Consider the following 26,409-nt stretch of genomic DNA (forward strand, 5'->3'; position numbering starts at 1 on the left):
TCCTTTTCCAGCTATGTCTGTGAGTCCATGCAGAGGTGCAAGCAGGGTTGAGAAAGGAACAGGAAGCTCTAGGACAGCCTGCACTCTGCTGCTCTCTCAAGCTATGTAGGAGGGGAAGACAGTTTACACCTGCTGGATAGGTTCTTTATTTGGGTTAGGTAATAGCTTGCCTGGCTGGGCTCCAAGAGCAGAATCACCACCACCTCTCTCAATAACTCTAAACCCCAGAGGCAAACATTGTGCTGGAACAGAAACAGGCCAGGAATTCATTTCTCACATTCCTCTTCTTCAGGCAGGATGAAAAGCAGTGACTGATGAAATAAGAACAATTTTACTTGAGCTTTCTAAATCCCATTCCAATGCTCCTATTGAGGGACCCATTTGGGAAAGGATGACCACTCAGGTCACATGCCTTCTGCACTGTGTATCTGCCTCTCTCACCTCCCTCCATTTTCCAGTAGCATTCAGGCACCAATGACAAGAATCATCATTTTCATGTATACAGTGATTTCCAGTCCTAAACTCATGTGCTGGAGAATATCTGCCTCATTATTTTATTTTAAAAGACAAAAATGAAGGCTTAGGCAAAGGAATAAATGTTTACTTAAGTGGCAAAGGAAGAACTCAAATGTCTAGCAGCTCTGGGCCTGTATTCAGCCTAGTCTACTGCAGCAAGCTTGCCTTGCTCCTAGCTTCCAAGATCCAGAATCCTTGGAGTATATCTCACTGCTCTTTATGTCCAAGGAAGAATGGATTCACTGCAGAACCAGAGTCCTCTGCCCCGAGTCCCATGAGTGTATCAGCCATAAATATAAATTCCAATGTCCAAAATTAATAAAGAGCATAAAGAAGCCATCTGAAAAAGAAACTTTTATAAACACTGCAAGATACCGCTCTATCTTTGAACAATCTAAACTTCATATTCAAGGAAAAAGCATGAAGATGAGGCCTTACTGGAGATTTCTGCAACACCAGATGTAAGTTTGCTTTCTGCGTATAGGCCTCAACACCAGCAAACATAATCTTACAGATGCAAGGATAAGAAATGACCAAAGAGAAACAGACATCTCCCTTTCATTCTACATGTTCATCCATGCCGTTATTTCACCATGAACCTGCCAGCTCTGGGGACACAGCTCTATTTTCATAGACCTAGTTTCTAGGCTAGTCCTGAGAAGAATCAGTACTAGGCCCTTAAATGTTATCTTTTGAGCAAGAAGCCAAACACAAACTACAAATGAGCTCCTGAGTGCATTGCATTCTTCTTCAAAAAGCTGGAGTGGCAATTTTAACTTACCTGACTGCTGAAGAGACAGATTTTTTGTCAGCTATATGAGTGTCTGACTGAACAGCCCACAATGACCCTCTTTTGTTAAGTGGTGACCGGTAGCTCTGTGGGGCAGCTCCTTTCCCCTTGCTTATAGCTCCACTTGCCAAGTTCAGGTTTGTTAACTAAAACAAACAAACAAAACAAAAAAAAAACATCAGAAACAATTAAAAGCCAAGAAAAGAGCAGAAGGTGTCACTAAGTAAATTGAGTAAACTGTATAGAGTATGTACTAAGAGAAGTAAGACTGCTAGAGAAGGGAAATTTTCAGATGCAGAAAAACTGTACTAGTTGCATAAAGCAGTGGGAGAGATGACACTAACAGCCACCATGCTTGAGATGAATTCAAGTACCAGCATTAAAACTACAACCCTTCCATTCACAGAAGAACAAAGGAAGAAAAGGACAAAGATGGGGCAAAAATGCCAAAGAAAGGAACATCACGTTCCTGCCATGTGAAAAATTAACTCTGCATGCACTAATCAAAAGCTAGAAGCTCATATTACACGGAGCAGAGACGAGTGTCTGCCCAGTTATCACGAGCTGTGTCACAAAGCCAGCCATATGTATCTGTCCTCTCTCTACCCCTCTCTATGCAAACGTACAGGCACAACCCAACAGCATAAGTACCTTGGATATAAAATTCAAAACCAAACTCTACCACACATGAAAAACTTCTCACACAACCACTTCCAAACTGTTCACACAAGTAAATACGCTAACTAATGATAGCCTAAAATCATGTTAGGTATATGTTTGTTTTATCAAGCTGTAAAGAAATTATCTATGTGGTTTTAAGCATACAAAAAGTATTCCATTGTTTCTTTCTCTGAGCATTCTTCTTGCATTGCTTATCTTCTTGAAAGATCAAACTCTGCAAGCAGACACTATATGTTGGATTATTGAAGACAGCCTAAATACATCACATAATGGTATCTACTAAAGCAGTTTAAGTATTAGTTTACATTTGAAACAAAAAAACAAACAAACATTTCATGAAGGTTACAAAACACTACAAAGGTTGCAAAGCTAAGATTCCCAGTCAGACATTGCCAGAATTAAGTTTATGACTGCCTTCAATTACATGATCACATGCTGCTTTTTAGGAGCACAGAACAGACCTGGTTCTGCACCAGTATTAAGGTAATACAGCCAGCAAGACTTACCTGTGTTGCTCCTGCTCGCTTCTGTGGCAACTGTAAGGCATATAGCCAATGAGACATACATAGGCTCTTCTTTCTGTCTGTGCCTTAACAACCAGCCCTGCATCTGCTCCAGATCTCAAAGGTGATGCTTAAGTCACTTAAGTGTGACTTAAGGATAGCTTGTGAATTCCCAGCTTTGAGATCTTAATGGTCTTTTACCATTAAGGTAAATTAATTGTGAGCAATTACTCAAACAAGTACATACCAACTTCACTGCGATACACTACACTCATACCTTCAACAGACTTGTGCAGGACTGCAGACTTCATATCCTCTGACTGAACTCTGGAACATGAACTAACATTGCAACTGGTAACATAGTAGGTTGCCACTCCTCCTGTGGTTTAGTAGCACAAGGCATCTAAGCACTTTGTAAGTTCAGAAATCTTAACTCCTACTTCAAGTTCTGGACAGGATTAAGTTATAGTGGTTACGCACTAGGCTTCTGCCCACTTCTCCAAAAGCAACTGCTCTCATCTCATCCCTTCTCAGCTCTATCCTTTCCCATTCTTGCTCCTTGTCTGTCATTATTCTCACCTAATCAGTCCCAGCTTCCATGTTTCAGGTGTCATTCTCCTTATTCTGCTCAGTTCAGTTTCATTCTTACAGACTTCCAGCACTGGAAGTGGTAAGTAAGAACACAGGAGAATGGGGTCTCAAGCCTCAGTACTCTAGAGGTGCAAATACAGAGAAATTCAGTTTAGCATCCTCAGTGTGGAGGGAACCTCCAGGAAGCTGAGAAACTCTAGCAGGTGCTGCTGCGTACATTTCACCTGAAGCTTTTCAGATAGTTACTGTGCAATCAAGCTTGGACAAAATTTTAAATTCCAAATTGCTATTGCAAAGCATGGGAGATCCAGAGATTAAAGAGAAAAATTCTGTAGATATTAAAATGCACAGAATATTTTTTTTTTAATCCAGCCTTGGTTTTGGCTGGAACACTTCACCTTGCCTGAAGTGTTCTGAAATCTGAACATGAAGCACAGAAAGCATGAGTACAAATGGAGAGAGTTTCAGAACATTACAAGCAATTTAAAACAAGATCTTACAGTGAGACATATCGGGCAAGCTTAGTAATGGGCAGTGCTACCCATCTTATATGAAAAACAGCATTAGGTGTAATTTTGGTGCCTCTACCTCACCCTTAAATGTTGTTGTCTTCCATAGAATTTAATTAAAATTTAAAGCATTTTCATTGCAATAACAGAAAGCTTCAAACTAGGTTTAGTTCTGATTGTGCCAGGCACTATGCAAATAATGACAGTTTCTGGCCACAAAGAGTTTATTGTCTGAAAAGAAGCACAAAGGGCAAATGAGGCAAACACAGAGGCCAACATGGTAAATGAAATAGGATATATACAATTCTTAGCTTGTCAGCAACAGTGATCACAACTTTGCTAACACATCCAATGTCTGAAATGAGGAGAGAAAATTGCATAAAGTAATCTTCGTCATCTTGATACCAAGAACCATTTATTCTGATGAATTACCACCTCACCCCTGCTCTATTAATGTGATAATGCTTTCCTCTCTAATACTGAATCATTCTTTTTTTTGAAAGCTGTCTTTCTAAACAAAGCAGGTGAGCAAATAGCTTAGCATGGGTAGTAGGGACATTTCACACATTGCAGATAGACAGGTGTTTAAACTACAGCAGGATTAAACACAGGCAAGGGATTCAGAATGAAGGAGAGAACACCAGCAAGAGTATACGGTTTAGCTGCAGCCAGCCCACCCAGATGGGTGTTACTGCTTGTTACTGTGCCATGCACTGAGACTGCTGCTTTCAGCTGCTATAAGTAACTTGCCAGGATGTTGCCTTGGTGGATTGCTGGGGCACTCCGAACACACCTTTGCTCAGCAGAGTGGCTTCATTTTCTAGTCACTAGTCCTCCTGTGCACCTGATGAAACTGTATTCTTCCCTTTATAGAGGCAAACACTGAGCAGCAAATCAATTGTTACTTTGGCATAAAAGAAGATAATGTATAGCACCCAGACCAAAGCAGATACCAAAAATCTCCATGAAGAATAGCTTGCAGCTTCAGAAATCGTTGTAGTGAAAAACAAAACAAACAAAAACAAACACCAAAATCAAGAAAGGCAGGCTAGTGGGGCTCAACAGGGAAGGTGGTTATTAGAGTGGATCTACAAGAATAAAGTTAGTTTTCACGTGGAGTTGTATCAAGATGGGTTCAAATTCTCCTGCTTGCTAAGATTCCTCTTTTTCGCTAGCAGTGAGGGACTTCAGAATATTTTTTCTGACACTGACAATAAGACAGGACACTTGTGTGTGCTGTACTGCACGCTTCAAGCATCCCTATTTTCAAACACCTCTCCTCACATCAATATGTTCTCTGTGGAGTCTATAAAAGGCAAAATAATACACAGCTAATATCTCTCCTGATAGTATGATTCATAAAGTTTTGCCACAATTAAACTGTCAGGGACAGCAAAAGGTCACAGGTTGAAAGTAACATGCTGAGTGAAGAACACAATAGAATAGTAAATCCCAAAAAGCTCTCATGGAAGAAGGAGAGCCCACTTGATGTACTGCTATTTATTATCTAACATCAAGAAATAGGGCATGGAAGAACATGTGGGTTGTCACAGCCGCATTGACAAACAGAGCCTTGTGTTAGAAAACCTAACAGGACATATATGTACTGTTATACTTAGTTCAATACAATGCTAATAAGCCAAAAGACCAATTATTGCATAATGCCAAAATACTTTTTTTTTTTTTAATTATTTTTAAGAGTTACAAGGTAAGTTTATGACTGCAATCCACTTACCTTCTTGACAGCAGAGACACATAAGCTTAGAAGAATTGGTCTCTACTGTCTCGCTTTATTCAGAGAAATTTATTTCTGAATAAATTTAAGATTGAAAGCAAGGCCACAACACAGAATGATACCCAGAAGTGCTGGATATAAGCGTTGAGGATTTTGTTTTTGTTAATCTGCTTTACAATTTAAATAGGAAATATGAAGAAATAGGAAGAAAGCAAATTCCAGGATAGAATTGGTTCCTAATGAATAGCATCCTACAAAGACCCACTGTACAGTACCTTTAAGAAATCACAAGCAAGAGTCAGAAGAGTAGCTTAATATCTTTCACATTTCTTACCTACATTACACTATTCTTTCAATAGTTTCCCATTATCATATTCAAGAACCTTTTTGATTTTGTCTAATGTTTCAAATAAGCTAAAGCAGCAAATGTTAACAATGGTCAAAAAATTTAAAAAAAAAAAAGAAAAATCAGTGCTGCAGATCAGCCTCCACACTTTCAGGAAAAGCCTCCTAAAAGCCTGGGTGTTTCTCTTGCTAGTTTACAGGAGTCAACCAGAGTGAACAGGGACACACCATCACTAGAAGCTGTTACTCTGCCCCTCTTGGCAGAGAGATGAAAAGTAACTTAAATTTTCATTACCAACATCCTGAACAGCAGATCCTGAGTTTCACTGGTCAATGTGTTACAACATTGAGCAAGCAATGTACTACAAAAAATGCCTACTTCATACTCCCCAGTTGGCAGCTCTATTATTTTTCTGCAAGAGGCCAGTCATATCCTGTTTCCTATAAAGTGCTGGGGACTGGAGATCCACAAAGTCTAAAGACCACTTCTCTTACTTGGAGCTACACTTGAATCCTCTCCAGTTCACCCATCTCACATTTCCATTTGGATCTTTCTGATTGGTGAGGAAGAAAAGAGATCCAGAGTTTGAACCATATTTCAAAGATCAAGACTAAGAGATATGCCAAAAGAATGCAGTCATCATAGACCTACTTTAAAGTTTCTGGCACAGTGTACCCTATCAACAAGTTTTAAAGGTATATATGAACATCAACAGTTCACTGAGAAACCTTTTCCTTTAAAGAAAGACTGGACAGAGATCATGGTAAGACACACGTAAAATCACTGCTCCTCTACCTTATGACCAGACCAGAATCTTTAGGTTTTGATGCCTCAGATGGGACAAGATGACACTATACCATAAGCTCAAAGAAGGAAGCATTCCACTAGAAAACTGAAAGTGTGCAAAATGTCTCATCATTTGTCTCCTTTGCCTTTTGATCTATTTTTTCCTGTGTGCTCAGATTGACTCCTTCAAGACCCTTCAGTCAATCCCTAATTTTCCATTTTACTACTCACCTTTCATCCAGCAATGCCATCTTTATCCAATAGCTTGTAAAAGAAATGTTTCTTTTCTTCCATTACCTGGCTTCTATAGTCACTGTATTTTCACCTGCCAAGCCTTCCTCAGACACACATACCCCTGAGGCTTTCAAGATCAGTGAAATATTTATACTCCCAGGAAGAGAGGGGAAGAGCTAACAATATGCCATTAAAAAAAAATAAAATTTTGGTGTGTTCTTTCAGTTACATTTTTCTTCTTTCAGCCTTCAGAGATGACTACGGCTAGATGCTACAACAATATAAATATTCACTGTTAATTTGTCCTCTCCCCAGTGTGTATGTTGCATTTCTTGGCTTCACCACAGAGCTCCCATGTACATCTGTGATCTAGCACAGGCTAGCATGACTTGGTCTGACAGAGCACCCCAGTCTTCCAGTGCTATTGGAAACAGTCCACCTGCCTTGTCTTCCTTAATGCATCAAGATACTGGAATCCAACAGGCCATCCCAGTATGGGAAACATCACAGGATCTTAACCAGTTTCTTTCCTTAAGAGGCAAAGGAAACCCCAAACCACAAATGTCTAACACACACACACACTTTCACTGTCTGAATAGCGGCACAAAATACACCTACTACAAATTCCTTGAAGAAACTATGTAATACAAACATATTTTTCTAGGGCCACCTTTCTGCTACCCAGGCAAGCTTGCTGACCACACCCCATACTAAAACACCTTCATTTTATGTAGGGATTTGAATTTGCAGGAGCAACCACCCAGAAGAAGGGAAGAACTGGGGCTAACAGCCTGGGAAGTGTGAAATCTGTGTGCGTACCAAGGCTGATCTGGCCAAAGGCCTGTGACATTCCTTCTCTGCTCATGGAGCTTACCAGCTTACAGGATATACATATGCATACAGAGCACAAGTGTTCCAGTCTCCAGAAAATGTTCCAGACAAAGACCTGCCAGAGACATTCCTGGGAAACCTGACAAACTTGCAAATTCCTTTGTAGTGTCTCCAGTGTATGCATCCATTTAACAATGGAAAAAAAATCCAAGTTAGTGCTGCTGTTGTGGATGGCTGAACTCCCCTCTTACTTCTCCTGAAAAAGTCAGGCTTTCATTTAGACACTCTCTGCCTCAGAACTTCACAGTGGGAGTGATTTTGATAAGGCACAGTCCTGCCAAACGTTTGATGATCAGGGTGTAGTCTTTCCCATAACATGAGTTCTAGCTGCTCAGCCTGGCCCATTTGATGACTCTCTGCAGATCTGCAGATGTTGCTGCATCATAACAAAAGCCTCTGCTCCTATTCCCTTTGGAGCCTCAGAGCAGAAAGGGTTCAATTCAAGCACTGCAGAAACTACACTGACATTTTCGTTTCCTATAACCTCTGCAAGACCAGTTACATTACTGCTGATACTACAAATCAGTATTAAAAGTAATTCCAGCTCCTGCATGAAAAGCCTGGGGATGAGGAGGAGACAGGGCCCTGCAGCAGTACAGAGCTGTGTGAAAAAGGAAAGAAAAATATCCCTCTGACTTCTCCTGGCTTCTTGCTCCTCTTCCAAGTTACAGCGAGATGCTGTTTTCCTTTACACTTCCCTTCCTCTCCATCAACAGAAGGGTAAAAGCTGACCAAATGGTTACATAAGGAAAATAAATCTGATTAAGACTCAGATAAAGTGGGTTGAGTCAAAGCAAGGGACTAACACTGAAAAAAACCCTTTGGTGGGGAAAATATCCCCACCAAATTCCTGCAAATATTTGCTGCACCTTGAGTTTCATGGTCTTTTTGAAGTCACCATGTTGCGCCACTCAGGACTAGAACTGAAAGAGCTGATGCCCAGTGGGACCTGTACAGTGTGTTTTGGCACACTGGTATAGTTTGCTTTGTGGCACTTTTCCTCTGCTGAGGACAAGGCAGGCCAGGGTACCACACTGTGCAATTGAGACAGGTAACTGAGGAGTGGTTATTTGTTGTAGCTAATGTTAAGCTGAATCTTGCTATCCTGGAATTTCTGTAGCATATTACTCCTTCTAGGGCACTCTAGGGCACTGTAAAGTGCCCATTCCAATTCTTCCTTACTCCCTCTCCCCTGTCCTAAGGTTTAAGTAAACTCATCTGCTTCTTGGTGATTTCCACCTTCTGTCCAAATGAAAAATGTAGAATGAGAGAAGTGCCCCATCCTCCTATGGATCTGTCAGCATGTTTGCAGGAATCCTGGCTGCTGGATCTTGGGCACTGACTGGCTGCATAGCAGAGATGGAAGTAGCTCAGTATAGCCCTGCCTGGGTGGTCTGATGTTATCCCTGTGTTTAAACTCCCTGGCTAGAAGAGTTGGAGCTATTCCTAATGATAGCTGGGTCCTGAAATCTCACACTCTCCCTCACAGAGAGGGGCAGAGCTCCCACCAGGCTTCCCCTCCTCCTTCTCTTCTTCCTCCCTCCTGGTGAAGCTGGCCAATTCAACATATTCTGTAGTTATTAATGCTAGTTAACTGAAAAGTACTACAGCCTGGTAGATATCAACTGCAACCCCCCACACCAGCCAGGGATAGGGACCTCACACAGATCCAGCACTGCAGAAGAAAACCTTCTTTTTACCTTACAGCATATTCCAGAGAGAAGTAGCATGCTATTCACAAAGAAAAAACACATAACATATCCAGGATCCAGCCACCTGGCTCTGGATCTACACACATGGTGTGCATTTTAATGTCCTCCCTGTAGAAAGTCCTGCAATACAAGCACACGGAAATATTTTATGCTAAACACACGTGAAATAAAGACTTTAGAATTAATGCCTGGTATGGAACACAGCAGAGGGAAAAGTAGTCTGGATTATTTTGGTCACAGCCTTCATCCTTCTATCCATCAGGAAAGGCCAATGGCTAACAGTAGGTACAGCCGAAAAAAACCTCTTGCTTCAGCTGTCCAGAAGTAACATAGTAGCCAGTAAGGTCCCTATACCACAAATCAAGGCAAGAAAGGCAATTAAGTTCCTGTACAGTGAAAGAGGCTTACTGAACTGTATCTTCAGGCTTCATTCCCCAACTCACCACCAACACATCTGCCTTGATTATCCGATAGTACTGTTACTATCTTAGGCTCATGCTAGGCAATGGGCAAACTGAACAAGAAAATATCAGGACAATTGAAAAATTGAGTAGAGTATCATTAAGACACTGACAACACTGCAGGCAAACCACTACACTACACATACTGACAAAGACATCATCACTCTGTAATAGTTAGCAATCATTTGCATGCCATAACTAGGGAAATCAATTTCAGGTACTGATTTCCTCACAAGTGTCTCAGTAACCCACTTATCGTAAAGGAAATATTTAGCTTGACTACAGTAAAGCAATGTAGCAAAGAAAAAGTCATAAATATGGAAGCAGCAGCATAGCACACATTCCTCAGTATTAAAGACAAAAGGTCAGTTCTGAGCAATGGCCCAGCAAACTTACCAGCCTGCCTGACATATTTCAGACGATGGAAGAAATTTTAGTTCCCATGCATCTAACTGAAACATCTTATTGATAAGGAAAATTAATTATTATTTCTGTATGTTAAAACCTAGGGATCTTTCATCTGCAAAACACTCATTATTCTGTCTGAGGTAACTATGGCCTTTTAAGCTTTCTGCCTTAATGCTATCTTGTTGCAGGAAGTTTCAGAAGGTAAGTATATTCTGTGACAATGACTATTCTCTTTTATTATCAGCTTTTACTCTGATGTCTTCCTACTAAACTGAATATCCCCTACTTATTATGAGAAACATGAATAAAATCAACTTTATTTACCTTGTCATCCACTGCTCTGTATAATTCCTTCATACCTACCTCCTCCCTAAACAAACAAGCGTAATATTTTCACTTCCTCATCAAAAATGCATTTTGCAGTTGATTGTTGTAGTCACTCATCTGTGAATCCCAGTTATTTTTCCTGAATTCACTTTAGGAAAGGCAACCAGAACTGAAAACAGTTTTTCACAGGAGGGCATGTAATTGATGCTTACATAATTACATACTACTTCCTATCCTGTTCTTTAAACATGCTAATAATTTTTTGTTGTTGCCTTTACTGCTTGACTTAGAACAAGTATCTCCACTGAGCTTTCCAGAACAAAACTAATTTTTATCTCCCCCAAATGACTAATTTAAAGCTTATTATTTGAAGTGGTTAAAATTATTGCTTGTCATGTAATCAGTTATTTGTAAACACAGAACTTCATGTGCCATTGTCTTGTCCAGTTAATGCAGTTAAATTTCTCTTAGCTTTTCTCATAATAATCAATAAAAGAATACAGACATACTGACAAATTACCAGGAGGTAGGCTCAAGTTTAAGTATACAGCACACATAAAACTTCACAGTAATTGAACATCTGGACACTTGTAGCCCACATTATACTGAGGTAGCAAGAAGTTACCTCATGTAGTAAAACATGAGCTGCATAAGCACGTGTTCACATGGATGAACACTATAGAGTAGTTAATCTATTGTAAATTCTCATCCCATATTACCCTGTAATAACTTGCTTTTATATTCATTCTTTAGGTAATAATATGCCAGTCATTATGAACCTCCTCCTTTCAAATCTTTAATTTTACACTCCTTCATGTGCATTCTGTATTCTGCGTCTTCGGTTATCCACTTGCTGTATAGCAAACTGGCTAGTTACTCTTTCATTTGCTTTCTGTCTGTTTTCAATCTCTAACAAAACTTTACTTCTCACCCTACAGATACCTGGCTTGCTTAACAGTCATTGCTGAAAGCTTGTCAAACTTTTTTGAAAGTTTGAACAACAAGAACCAGTTTCACTAGATGTTATTTTTCTCAGTTCAAAGATTTCTAATAGATCAAAACATGGGTTGGGTGTTTTGGGGGTTTTTTTGGTCTGAATTATGTTTATCTGGGTGAATTAAAATTCCATTTTGTTTTCAATTTAATATATATCTGCTAGTGGAGCAAGACTCACTGCTTTAATTTACAGGAAACTTTAGGGTCCTTATTACAGATAAGCACATTTGTTGCCTTTCTGTCCTTTATACCAGTTTTACCTTTCAGTAGAAACTTTGTCACTTTACTATTGCATTTTTCAACTCCTACATGTACACCTTCCAGCCACTGAAGTCTCACAGAACATTTTTTGCCTATCTTTTCTCCTAGGAGCTTAACTTCATTAACAGGAAAGAAAATGTATCTCCTCTGTATCCACTATAGTGAAAAATAATGCAAAAGAAATTATTTAATCTCTCTAATGCCCATATCCTCCAAAATTTGTTTCTACAGTGATAGACTATATCCCCACTGAATTAATAAATTAATCTATCAATAGCATATTTAAGGAAAACTGATTTCCTGTGGCATCCCCGCATGTCTCCCTGGCCAATAACCACATCATTCACAAGTCTGCTACCTATGATAACTTCAAGATCTTTCTTCCCTATGTCCCCCTAACTTACAAGCAAGAAGCAGCACATGTTGCAGCTAGTTCCAAATTAGAAGCCTGTTCACTGCTAATTAATATATGCATTCTGACTGGCTAGACAGCAGTCCAAACAGAACAGGTATGTTGAACTCCACTTGATTTTAGCCCTTGACTGAAACACTCATGGGCCTTGCACGTCTACACACTTCACATTTTTCATGAAACAGGTAAGAACATGCTACCTTCAAGACTAATTTAGCTGAAATTTGGGGAATTTGGACAGGTGTTTTCTCTTTCTTACTTATTTTCTTATGAGCTTTTGAGCTCAGATACCTCCTTATTATCCTACTCAGCCATGAACTTGTCAGGTTAATGCTGGATGCTCAAAGGCACACATTTTCCATAGAGATTTCTGTGTTGCTTGCTCCCAAACATATTGGGTAGTTAACCAGAGGAACACCATGTTATTTTTGGATACCGTGGAGTACTATAGTTAGGATGGCGAGTACTGCAAAAGTCAGGCAGTTTGTCATAACCTCAAGATCAGCTTTATTATTAGATTTTATGTAATCACAAAAACATTGTAAATCTGTGGTTTTAAGTAAATAAAATGGAATAAAATTCCTCAGAAGTAAAAACTAACATTCATTGTTAAGAGGTACACGTAACAACGAAGATTCTCCCTAGCAGCTCCACCGTATTTATTAATTTGTAATGCTGAGTATTTACCTTCCATAACCTAACTTGAGATTGTCATACTCCAGTGTGTCCTTAAGGCAACATCTTTCCTGCACTTACCATTAAAGAAGTTACAGAAGTTACCCAAACAGCTGCTCCTTTTCTAGTCTAAGATAGAATAACACTGCTCCTCTTTTCTCTCTATTCATATCTCTCTCATTCCTGCAACTGGGCAGCAAGGCATCATACAGGGGATTAAGTAATGCTTCCTATGCGTTCTAGATCAACATTGCTATTGTATACCACTGTGAAGGCACCCTTGTTTTCTCCATGTTGCAAGCATGAAGATACACTGATGAAATTTTAGATGATATAATGAAAAATATTTTTCAAAAATACAGATTAATGAAAAGCATAATGTTCTCACACACTTTGTAAGACAGTCTGTGAGGACCAAAAACCGTGTACAAGGGAATGAAACAGCACATCAGTAGAGGCTTTACCTTCCTACCATCTCCACCTCCCATGTTAAAAAAACTGTTCACTTTATGATTATCACTGTGAAGTTCCCATCTGGTGTTTCAGAAGTGAACGGAGAGGACTGACAAGACAGAAAGCTGATGTAGTCACAAAAAATGTCTAGAAATGCATAGGAAAGTAGTGACCTGTTTAACTAAATCACCCTCATACAAGCCTTATCTCTAACCTTCTCTCAGCTTTCAAACCCTTACTTCTCCTGTCAAAAGCCACCAAGATCACATAACCCAGAGTCCCCAAACACTCCCATGCCAAGTCTTTCTCCCTTTCAACCCATACCAATGGTCTTTGACTTCTCACTTCTCTCCAGCTGTTTACTAAATCTCTCCCACATGTTTCTCTCTCTTCTGCCCCTATCTTCCCCCCTCCTGGTTCAGACCAAATCCTTGTCTGTCCAAATCTATAACCACACAGCGCTCCCATATAGCTTCACCAATATCTACCCTTCTGCAAATCACTTTCCAAACAGCCAACCTACTCTGTAATGCCTGCAATTCTATTCATTCAATCCCCCTGCTTCAAATCCACATCCATACATAGTGGCTCAATGCCAGGTGTCCTGGTTCCAGGTCCCTCAACAATGAGCCCAACCCTTGCTTGGCTCTTCCCGTTTTGCCTGTACAGGCACTTGCTGCCATACTATTATGCTTTTATTGCATGCTGGTACCTTTTGTTGCCCTTCATTGTCATGGCAGCCTTGCCTTCCCACAGAACTAAACCCCTTGGTCCTTGTTGCAAGACAGGCTTTAAAAGCCAGGCTGGATCAAAAATATAATCCAAATGAGTCTTAGATGACAGAAGAGTAGAAAGTGTCCAGGAAAAAAAAAGAAAAGCAGAAGTAGTAGCCATGTGCTTTAGCTATGTTCCTTTGCGCCTTGCAGTTACATCTGAACCTTCCAAAACATCACTGTTTCAGGTACGACTAAAATAATAGTCTCAGCTTAGAAATTACTATGTGTCATAAATTCAGTACTGAAGAATCATACTGCCTTAAAAGAAAAACTGTCCTCAACTAAACCATCCAAATTTTCATACTAAGCAAGCTTCAGATTTCATCTCTCCAAATCCCTCCAAAGGGATTATTGCAGAAACACAGCCCGGAGAATCACAGCACAGAGCAGATGCCTAGAACTGAATGGATGCAGGAGTGGGAAGGAAATTCATTGTCAGATAGAGCTCCAGCTCTAAACTTTTCATTGACTTGTGAATCCCTTTCTACATGGATCTTTTTCATGATGACAGAAGACCACTAAGTCATAACCCAACCCATGTTTCTCTGTTTCACTACAGAAACAAAGCCTGTACAAACACTGTGTAGCTGAATACAAAATATACCAAGGTGACTCAGAAAATCTATGTTGTCTGCTAGGAGCTAAGGTCTTTACTGTTTGCTTGTCACAAAGAAGGGAATTAGCACCTTCATTCTCCTACACATTTCCCACCTATTCTGGGAGAAAGTATCTTGAGAGAACCCGGAAGCAAAAAGCAATGCAGACACATTTACCACAAGCAACACATTTCCAGAGCTACCACTGCACTTCATAGCTACTTTCAGACTTGAGTATACCTACACTGATTGACCGACTGGTGGCTAAATGGGTTTCAACCTCCACCACCTACAGATACCAGAGTACATTCCTTTGTCACCCAACACAGCTGTGCTCCGGAAGCTATACAGCCCTTCCCATGTAGATCTTTGTGAATTCCTCTCTCGATTCCGCCTTCTGTAATTCCTAATTTAACTAGCAATAACTAGCTATAGTAGGAATCCAGAAGTTTAAAAATCATCTAATAGCTATATAAATAGCAGCAAGAGGACAATTTGGGTTCTCTAGACAGACCTTAGAAACCACAGCAGTTGGAGCCAAGTGGGAAATTAGTGGCTTTAGGGAGAAAGTCTATGAATTTATTTTTAAAAGTTCCTTTCTGAAAAGACTGAAATGAAATAGATGCATTTAAATTTTTTCCCAAATATTTGTTTAGATACTAATTTTTATCCAAGGAGGCAATTACCATCATATATTCAGCTTTCAACAAATCAGCATTTCCTGAATGAGAATGTTTCACTACCAAATTTTTTGAACAGTTTTACTGACAAAGTTTAGCTTAAAAAGCCGAATTCTGATTTCATTAAGATAACCAGACTGACAGCTCTGAATATTACTGGACAAGCAAACAAGCTTCTCCTGATGTTCCCCATACCACTTCAGTCTTTGAAAGATCAAATTCTTTAAGTAGGGTCTGGCCTGATGCAAGATCAGGCCTCAGAATCACTGGTATATTCAGTGCTCACATTCTCTTCTGAGTTCATCACTAGGAAGGTGCCTTGTTTTTGTGACTTATTCTTTAAAGCTCAAGACCTATTTGCAAAGACCAGAGTTGCCTGTGTTAGTTCTGGAACTGCCCAGAGTGAATCAAGACCTTGAACTAGACGTAGAAGGGTCCAAAAATCTATTCAGCTTCCTAGAGTTATAAATGCATCTCACCTTTTGAAAAAGACATATTGCCAATCATCTAACCAGATATTCAAAATCCAAACATCTAACAATAAAATTGTAAGAAGCAGATAGCAGCAGCTATTACAACTATTAAACATGCCTCAGAAAACTTAGCAAAACATCACTGTTAAAACAATACTTCCAAAATCAAAGTATCAGAGTGAAGATATTCAAACTGTTTGTCCCTAGCAAGTAAATAGGGAAAAAATTAATTTCTGACGCAAAGTGCCTATCCCAGAGAACCTCCAGTTGGCAGCTTAATTAACTGAGAAGTGTCCAGCTTGAACACCTTTGATGAACACAACTATAGCATATTACAAAGAAAAAAAAAAAAAAAGACTACGTGTGTAGCCATTTAGGACATAAGTCAAAAAGTGCTAAGTGGAAAAAAAAAAAACCAACCCTAAGTGGAATTCTACCAGAAACCAATGTAAATTGGATCTATACCACCATGTTTAGCAAAAGGATTATCATATCCCAAGCTAATAAGTACTTCATTATGTCTTTACAATGTTACTGGAATTTAGAATTTACATCAGAATTCATTCTGCAGACTTCCATTCCCAGCACCATGATGACACACTGGAAGAATGGGGAAGCAAATCGTATGGAAGCACAAATCTGAGAAGACTTGGTTTTATTGTTTAATAAGACCAAGCATGGGCTTGGTTTTTTATAACTTATTTTCTAATTCTCTGCCCAGTCTCACTTTCTTCTATAAAAGGACTTTAGCAACGTTCTTGTCATCTTGTAAAAAAATCAAAATCCTGGTCACTGTAAAACACTTCAAAACAACAGTATGACAGTAATCGATTTTCATGAGATTTAATTCTTCCCGCATGTCTCAGCCCAGCCCAGTGCTGACACAGAAGACTGACAGACTTTTCTGTTGTCACAGGGACTCTAGCTTTACTGATTACATACCTGCTGTGTAAGGATACTGATGTGGCTTGGTGGGGAATACTGACAGGCTGCTTGCTTTTCTGCCAGCTGCTGCAGTTCTGCTGCTACCATACTGGGGCTATAACGTTTGCCCTGGGAAGAAGTATCTTCTGCATCTTTGTACATCCTGGCTGAGCCCACACGTTGCACACTTGGACTACGATGGCACAAACCTACCAAACAAACATTTGGATATGCTTAGTGAGGGGTATGTCAGACTGTCTCAGCCTGCTGATCACAGAGATACAAAAGCAGGTATGATACTTTCTGCACATTCTAGGGAGAATACAGCTTTCTATTCTGCATGGGTATTGCCTATATGAGCTTTTGTCAATTCCAAACCCATATTCTCTTTATCGTAATGTATCTAATGGCACCCAATTCCAGAGAATATTGGCTGCTGTTACCCAAGTTAAAACTATAATGTTTTTCCTTAAAAACTAATGGATCCTTTTACATAAGCTACTCACTTGGGAAGTCAGATTTATTTTAATGCTAGAAAGGTTGTCAATATATATACAGCAACCCTACTGAACATGTGCTGACCCTGATGTACAACCTAAAGCAAATGTATACCATCATTAAAAAAAAAAAAAATATTATCAGGACCACAGCTGTTAGCCTGTGTGTGGTTCCCAAAACTTTCCTAATAGATTACAGGCTGCATCCATAAATTCCTACAGTTTCTTCTACCCTTCAGATTCCTTACACTCTAAAGTTGCATTGCACAACTATATTCTACCCCAGCATGGTAAATGAGAGGTCTCTAGATCTTGTTTTTAAGATACTTTTGGATATGGCACTGCTGAAGGGTCCTAGAGAATGAGATACAGTAATGGTTCATTCAGGTCTTTTTTCTGGAGGTCTTGACACACCTTTAAGTATTCAACAATTATGAGGTTTTGTTAAAGGATTTCTCTGCATGGTAGAGAAACACAGAACTAAGAACAGCACATAGACTGATAGGACTTCTACTGACCAAAACTAGATTAAAATCACTAAAGATAAACAAGAAAGGTCAGTAACAGAATCAAGTGAAAATATACAATAATTCATTTCCCAGCTCTTTTCGAACAAGTTCAAAGGCTGAGTTCAAAGTTCAAGGCTGAGGGGAGACCTTATCGGTCTCTACAACTACCTGAAAGGAGGTTGTAGTGAAGTGGGTGTCGGTTTCCCAGGTAACAAGTGATAGGACAAGAGGAAAGGGCATCAAGTTGTGTCAGGGGAGGTTTAGATTGGCTATTAGGAAAAATTTCTTCACTGAAAGGGTTGTCAAGCATTGGAACAGGCTGGCCAGGGAAGTGGTTGAGTCATCATCCCTGGAGGTATTTAAAGGATGCATAGACGTGGCCCTTAGGGACATGGTTTAGTGGTGGACTTGGCAGTGTTAGGTTAACAGTTGGACTCAATGATCTTAAGGGCCTTTTCCAACCTAAACGATTCTATGATTCCCTGTTCATCTGCTCAATAAAAGGGCATCTTTGGCAAACAAGGCCTGCTTTCTGCACTCTGCCTTTCCATGAGAAATTTAGCACCATTCAACAAGACTCATAATTCTAGAAACGTAAAATTTCTATCTACTCCAGAACAGAGATTGAACAATCTCTATACTGAACTAGCAGGTTATTATACATCCCAGAACACTCACCTACTTTTGCAGAGGATGGTCGGGACAATCTTTGGCTGTAGATCTGAGCAGCTCTCTGAAAAGATGAGAATGGGCCAATGGTGTAGCTACCAGAATGACAATGATGTAACCCTGCAAGGCTAGAAGCCTCACTGGACACTGGGTTTGTGAAGACAGAAGAGCTGTCAGGAGCTGTACTCTGCAAGAAGGATAGTGGGGATGGGGACTGAATCAGCCTGGGACCAACCAGAGGAGCTGGCAATGAATGGTGACCAGGCACCTGTGAATTTTCAGAGGCTGGAGGCTGAGCTGGTATCCAGGAACTGGTACTTCTCTGGAACGTGGCACCACAAACAGATGAAGAAGCACTAGGAGGGCCGCACTGAGGTAATTTCACTTCAGCATTTAAGGAGAAGGTGGGTCCTTCTGGAACTACACAAAGATAATGAGCACACTACATGAGAAAAAGCTGCTTTCCAGGTCCTTTGGATAACATCAACACACCAAAGATTCCTCTACTCAGACACACTGAAGCCAAAATGACCTTATGTATCAGCAAAGACAAGAAGTGGCTCTACATGATGAATATCCTCTTTCAAAGCTTGCCTTATCTAGGTCTTCCCCCACAGAGGAGCAGCTAACTCTTTCATACTGCTCACTGTACATTATCTTCTTTTCAGTTTAAAAGAAAAACCTGCAGAATCTTCCTCAAAATTGGGCATTTCAATCCCTCAGTTTGAACCCAAAGGTTCCAATCTTTGTTTAAAAAAGTATTAAAAACAGTACATGCATTCATTATTTTTTTCTTGATGATGATTTAAGCCAGTTCACTTACAGGTTGATTTGACTTCTTTGAGTTTATAGCCTTTTAATGCTCCTTCTGCAGGCAGATCTGCAACTGAATTTTGGGGCTGATCACCTTTTATTTTTTTCACCATGTCAGGATGTTCTATAACAAAATCAAGGAGTTAGGAAGTAGAACAATGCAAACTGTGATATCATTAGAACAGGACAGCAGAATTTAAACCTTGTTACAGTGGATTTTCTTGCTAATATTTACTGTAGACCATGCAATTCTATTGATCACAATTGTGCTGTCATGTACAGTAGCATGGACTACTGGATACGTATGGCTGGCACTGTACTTCCTTCCACAGAACACCTAATTAGGGTCAATTATACAGACTCTGCCCTTCAATGGGTATGCTCACTGCAGGCAGCACAATTTAACAGGCCTTGATTTCCCTCAACCCTTACTTTGATTTCAGGATTCTCTGTTCATTTCAAATCTCAGTGCCTTCAGTTCGCACATTCTCATTTCAGTCATGAGCCAGCGTATCTAGTTCCTTATAAATGCTAGTCCAGATTCATTCCATTTCACTTCAGGCAAAAAAGGTAGGAGTGCAGTTAACTCTAGTCTTCATGTATAGAGTCAGTTAAAAAAAAAAAAAAAAAGATATGCAACCTCAAGAAGCCTGAAAGCCTGAGTAACAGTCTGGAGGGGTTGTTCTCTTTCCATAGACTGAAGTTAAACTGGATTTGTCTGGGCAACATCATCTCAAAACTACCTGCAAAACTTACCCCCTTGAGCCTGTTTCTCTGACTGGTTCCTGGTGTTGCTGGGTTTTGTGGTTGTGGAATTTGTTCCTAGGAAGACACCTGCTGACTTGTTTTTGTGTGTGTAAAATGTCAGCACTTTCTCCAGGTCACTTTCACTACAATAAGGACAGAAGAATGGATATAAGTGAGGATTCTAAGTTTTTCCGCATTCACATAACTGATAGTCAAAGACAAGAAACAATAAGAAGACTGAAGAGGGGGGAGGGAAAAAAGGTGAGGCCAGACAAGCTAATGATTTGCTCAGTTCTGCAGGGTAAGAGCAGAAGGAAAGGAACATGCCTTGGTTAAACCTGAGATTCCCACTGAAATGCCATTTTCTTATGCAGTAGAAAATTCAAGGCATTCAGGAGCCTTCCCAGGATAAATAAAGAGTAAGTGAAAATTCCAAACACATTTTTGGGGAGATCAGTTCAACAGGAGAGATTCAGTTCACAACTAAATTTGCGAATCTTCCCCAGGTGCTCTCTAGAACAAGCAGCTATCTTGTTCATGAAGAACTGAGCTCAGCACTCTGTTTTATAGTCATCGTTAGCAGTTTCAATTCAGCTGGGGGCAGGGTTGGGGCAGAGGGATATGAGGAAAGAGGAAGGAAGAGCTTGTTAATTAGCCAAAACTGTAGGGTAGACAAACAGAACAGTCAATATTTTTGTGAATCTCACAAAACTTGCATATATTTCTCATTTTTGTTACAACAAGAGTTTAACACAGGAATATAAATTTGCATAGCAGCAGTTATAATCCTGCAAAACATCCTCTGCATATCACAGTTGCGCTAGTCTTGGCTAGCCTGAGCTTTGGTAAAAGTAATGTCTAAAACTGATCCCACTGGAGTTTGGGCCTTCAGCGCATGCTGCAAAGTTCATCTTTCCTCCCAAACAAATAAGAATAGAGGTGAAGAGAAAATGGAAGAATGAAAAGTTGTTGGTGAAAAGGTGCTTTAAGCTTTTAAGTCAATTTACCAGCATAAGTATATAATTTTACATTGCACTGAGGACATTTAGAAGCAATGGTTGTAGCATGTGTATAACTAAGCACAATGCCATCCATGTGATGTTGACATTAGAGAGTCAACGAGACAATCCCAATTATTAAGTGGCAACATTTATTAACCATTTTCTCAAGTGTTGCATTCACTGTACTGCAGAACAAACACTCAAAGTGGAAATCTATCCCCTTTGCTTGGCTCCAAATTACTAGCTCACTCATTTAAGCTTCAAGCACAGTGCAAAGTATTGTCAGGTATTAGAGTTTTCAAATATACCTGATACTTCACAAGAAGCAGAAACATCATTGCTAGAAATTGCCTGATCGTTGGCAAACTGGCTTTTGCTGTTCTTTATCACTCAGGAGATGATCCAGCAAAAATCTCCAGTCACAGCCTAGACTATGCATCAGGCCATGATGGCATGGTAGCCAATAACATGGAAACAGAAGACTATGCAGTTCTGCCCCAAACAGCCATCTCTTAGTATTTCTGGCAAAAATCAAAATGACTTGCCCTAGGAGGCAACAGTCATTTTTGTGGCCAGAGATGTCAGTGAACCAAGAGCATGCCGTGGGCCCATGTAATGTGCATTTCTAGTGACAGGAGTAGATGCTATGGTATATGGTAGTCAGACATCTTGAGTATCATTCTTTTATAGAACTCTATCTGAAAAGCAGAGAGATTTTTCTTGGAGCCTGTAAATCTGTTGTGGTAATGACTCCATCAGTTATATTAGCAAAATGTAAAATTCATTGTTTTCATGACAGTGTAGCATCAAAAGAGACTGTGAAGCCTCCTGAACTTTGTTAAGAAGCCTCAGCTATCACCCACCTCTAATCAGTCACTGAGTGCTATCCAAACAGAGAAAAAAAAAGAACAGTTTCATAACTGATCATGAAAAAGAAGCAGTTACTGTTAACCTTACCAGAGAAGATAGAAGGGCATTAAAAAGGCAGGTAAACTCTACCTGTCGAGCTTTTGACAGAGGTCCTTGCCCATATAGACATGTCATATATGGGTCAAATAAGGGACTCAAAAGGAATCGGGTTTTGTGCTCAAGAATCAGAGGCTTTGAGGACATAATTCCGGTTCACTGAATAATTTCAGACCTCTTGATGGTCAGATAGCTATACCATTGGTTTTCATACAATACTACAGGCCATAAAGAGTATTTACCTATTTTCAAAATACATTTCCTACCAGACTTTTGTAAGTTTAAGGCAGATAGAGTTCAGAGTTAGATAAAATTCACAGAAAATGCTGCTTTTTCATTGTGAACCGCTTGCACTGAACTGCCTTAGCAAGCCAAATAAGAGGTTAGGATGAAGACAGGGAGTCTAACTCCCTTCCTTCCTCATCTCAGAAAGTCTGGACCTGAAGAGTTCCTGAACAGAGGCAGCAAGCATGAAGTTTGTTTCTGAGAGCAGAAACTTGAGAGCCAGAGCCACAACAACTGTTCAACCACAGCAGCTCAAGGCCATCTGAGCAGCAGCTCTAGTTTCATTCTCCTTCCAAAGTACTGCCACATTCGCGCCAGCATCACAGGAAAGGCAACCATTAGCTCACCAGCATCAGTTTGAAATTTACACAGACCAGGGCAACCACTGCTATCCTTTGGGAATCTACTTAATGGTCAAAACATCTATTGTATGTCCTTCTCAATGCACCAGATGCTGATGCTACAAGTATTTGGCTGCTGGAAGGAAGAAAAGAGAAAAGACAAGTTCTCTGTCCCCCAGCAAGAGCAGAAGCAGGTGCTACAGTCAATAAAGGTATCTGGAGGCCTTTAGATCAATCAGATCATCCTTAGAACAATCCCATCACCTTCAGGGCTGGGAGATCCTTTATCAAAGGGAATAAAATTTATTCCTACCTTGCTCTGGTAATAAAGTTCTGAAAACCTTCAGGATTCACTCCCTCCTCCTCCTCTTCCTGTTTCTTTTTTGGTCTTTTCTGAACCATCTGCTCCGTTTCCTGTTAATAAGCAGTATCAGTAAGTATCTCTATGTATTTACTTTATGTTCCATGGCATAGCTACAGCTCAGAGAAGACAAAAAACATTTCCATGGGATCTAAGGAAAAAAGAACATCAACTCCAAAGAGCCAAATTATAAGTATTTCACTATGTGCAACAGAATGGATAAATATAGACAGCCCCAAGAGACAGCATGCTAAGCATACACTAAACTCCTCATTCCCCCACCTGACATAACTTATTAGAATTAATTTGCTGAGAAGAGGTCAAGCCTTCATAAATACAAGCTGCTGCTCCTTCAAATACACCCTTTGCTGGGACATAAGGAAGTATGGAGGCAGGGGGGGGGGGAAATCATTCTTTACAGATATCAGGTCTCCTTTCTACTTTTCCCGTTTCTGTCACAAATACAGAGCTCCTCAAAATAGCTTTTATTTGAGCATCTGTCCCAAAAGGAGATATTCCGAAAGAAAGGAGGACAAAAATATAAAATAGAGAAACTCAATCAAGAAGGTCTGCTGAGGGCATCCACATTTCCTACCATAAACTAGGAGTTCTCTTCTTGAGTAAATTTCTCTTGTCATGCAGCAAATTGCTGAGGACTTATCTACATACCAAAAATATATTGCTTTAGCAAAAGTAAAGAAAGTAAAACAGTACAGCTTGTGGCAAATATGCATTTATACACTAAAATATACTGGAATAAAAGATGATAAGCCTTTGTGTGTGAGAACGGGAGCAAGCTCTCAGATATAAATGATCTATTTTACACCAGTAGAACTTGTTGACACTAGAGGTTGTATTGATACAAACATTTCTGTTTAAAAAAAAACCTACAGGCCTGTCTGAAATACCAATACCAGCATACAAGCTTTATCTGACCAGACTTGACCTCCACTTCATTACTTCCTACTGGTACTCTGAGCATTCCCATAATGAAAAGGTCACATACATCTTTTGAAAGATAATTCAAGAGGGGAAAGAAAAAGCCACTCTGGGACATGTCTCTACCCTTCACTACTTAAGTGAAGTCTGGACAGTATGTGATCTGGTTTATGTAGTTTGCTGGAGATAGTATTTTTTCTTCTGTGTCATTACAGAAGATACATAATGGTTAATAGGATTGCCCTACTAAATCTGAAGTTACAAGTCAATGAAAGTCATCTATACGTTGGAATCAGACATCAAAAACCTCATAGCCTAAGAGTCTCTCAATAGCTTAAATGTGTACATCCTAAAACCTCAAGTGATCTGTTCTCACTTGTTTTAACTAAGAAAATATGTTTATGCACTGATTTATTGCCAGTTACACAGCTTTATTTTGTGAATTTACTCAAGAGTTAGCAGAAAATCCTGATGTTTGAATACAATTTGAGTGGAAATTATATCCAAAGCAGCTGCGTTCTTCACTCACCACAGAGCCACCCAAGTGTTTTGTGGTTACTCCTAACACAGTAATTCAGTGAGCATTAGGCATACAAGGCACTCCCTGGAACAGATTTGGTTCAATACCAACCTTGCTTTGACAGATCAAATTACCAGATGTCAGTTCTGACAAGGTAATATAAGTGAACATCCTCTGCTAACGAGTAGGAGCTTGGAGGCCTGTGTGCTCAGCAGCCTCTGAAAGCAAAATTTAAACTACCCTTGTTCTAACACTAAAGAAATGCTAGGCAGCAAAGGAAAGGGGAAGCTGTTCTTGCAAAACAAGGATTCGCATGAAACCACTATGCTAAGAACAGCATCTTCTACATCTAAAGAGGTGAAAATTATTTAAACTAGGACCTACTTCCTATAACAACACATACAGACTCCCATACTACAGATAGGTAGCAGTCCCTCAGTATACCAAACAAATGGTAAAATACATATTTCACACTGTTCTGTACAAAATAATTATCTCTAAAGAAGCATAATAAAAATAGGGAGAAATGGGAAGAAGCATTTCAAAGCACTAGAATTGAAGACAAGCCAAAGAAAAAGCAAATGCTAATTGAATTCCACTTCATTTCAACACTTACTTTTACTTTTATGCACATGATTACCAGACTGCACACATAATGTAGCAATACTGTTGTCTATCCGACAATTTGAACAGACAAACTACCATTACTGGATGCACAACTGCAAACAGACCATGTACATTACAGAACAGAGCCTTTAAAACAGTCTGCTGTCTTGACTGTGACAGCAGCCAGCAGGAGATACTTTAGAAGAAGAGAACAGAAACCAAAAAAGAGCTACCAGAAGAAGAGAACAGAAACCAAAAAAGAGCTACCAAAAGAAGAAACAAGAAAGAATTAGTCACCTTGTTATAACAGATTATGAACTCGCCCAGCTGGTGAGCCAAGATACGACGACGATCATTTAGTCCTAAACGACGGCTGGGGAGTAGCATCCTCAAGGACTGCTGGAGATTGCTGGCAGCTCGCTTCAGAAAGCGTACCACAAGCTCCTGCAAGCAAGAGAGATGGAGTTAACAATGGATCAGCTGCAAGATGTGGGCAAAAGAACAGAGGTATTACAGCAGCTAATGACTGGCAAGAACTAAACACACTGTCCTGAAAAAATGAGCTGACAACTGACAGGCAAAAGCATTCTGCAATGTGCATTTTTAATATAGCCCTACAAATCCAAGGTGAGGAGAGAAGAACAATAGTGTGCCTTGCCTGAGGTGGGTCAGAATTGGGAACACTTGAGGACTGTCTGAAAAGCATGGCAGATGAAGAAAACAAAAAAACAAGCAGCAAAAAGCAGGAACAACACAGAATAACCTGGAAAGTCCAATACCTTAGGAAAACATTTCCAAAAAACAACCTGCAGTGTGTTAAAGAAAGCCTGTGATGAAGTGTACTAACATAAAACCCTCTCAGCACTATCACAGGGAAGGGGATCTTGGTCAGATATCTCCACTACAGTGATGTAGCTCCATTTCATCACTTTTCATGTATGTATACTATTGCCACAGACTTGCCACAGCAACAGATGACTACATCTACAGCCATTTAATTCCAATCCCCCACCATGTCTGTTTGACCTCTGGTGGGGGAAACATACAGCAAAGCAGATTCTAAGGCAAGATGCATCCTGTGGGTGTTTTGAACCCTTTTTGTCTCCCCTCTGGATTTGCTTTTGGTTAGGAGCTCTGCTAATGCATAAATGAGCAGCCTCACAGCCAAACTATTGGATTTCACAGCTCGCCTCTCACTGCCATTACTCCAGGCTGGTTTGATCTGTTATTTTAAACATTATTTTTCACAGTACAGCAGACAAAGTGACTCTCAAAAAGCCAGATTTAATTTCCACTTGGAAAGAGCAGGGGTAACATTTTCCACTGAGTCGACTGATTATTCTTGACACACAATTTTATCTCTGAACTGCACTGGCTGTTTCCCTGCAACATACATTCAGCAAGGATACATTTGGATTT

At 39.9% G+C, this 26,409-nt stretch overlaps 1 protein-coding gene across 4 annotated transcripts in view; it reads right to left on the reverse strand.

Annotated features, from left to right (window-relative positions):
• The window catches only part of TTLL5 (tubulin tyrosine ligase like 5), a 136,524-nt gene that overhangs the window by 54,611 nt on the left and 55,504 nt on the right, over positions 1 to 26,409 (reverse strand). For all 4 annotated transcript variants that reach the window (XM_075030138.1, XM_075030137.1, XM_075030136.1 and 1 more), the window contains 7 exons: positions 25,288 to 25,434; positions 22,878 to 22,978; positions 19,981 to 20,114; positions 19,235 to 19,348; positions 18,421 to 18,831; positions 16,755 to 16,945; positions 1,298 to 1,452 (listed from right to left, as the gene is read on the reverse strand). In XM_075030138.1, the coding sequence (XP_074886239.1) occupies positions 1,298 to 1,452; positions 16,755 to 16,945; positions 18,421 to 18,831; positions 19,235 to 19,348; positions 19,981 to 20,114; positions 22,878 to 22,978; positions 25,288 to 25,434 (1,253 nt within the window). The remainder of the gene's footprint in view (positions 1 to 1,297; positions 1,453 to 16,754; positions 16,946 to 18,420; positions 18,832 to 19,234; positions 19,349 to 19,980; positions 20,115 to 22,877; positions 22,979 to 25,287; positions 25,435 to 26,409) is intronic.

Source organism: Buteo buteo, chromosome 6 (genome assembly GCF_964188355.1).
Source record: "Buteo buteo chromosome 6, bButBut1.hap1.1, whole genome shotgun sequence".
Classification (NCBI taxonomy): Eukaryota; Metazoa; Chordata; class Aves; order Accipitriformes; family Accipitridae; genus Buteo; species Buteo buteo.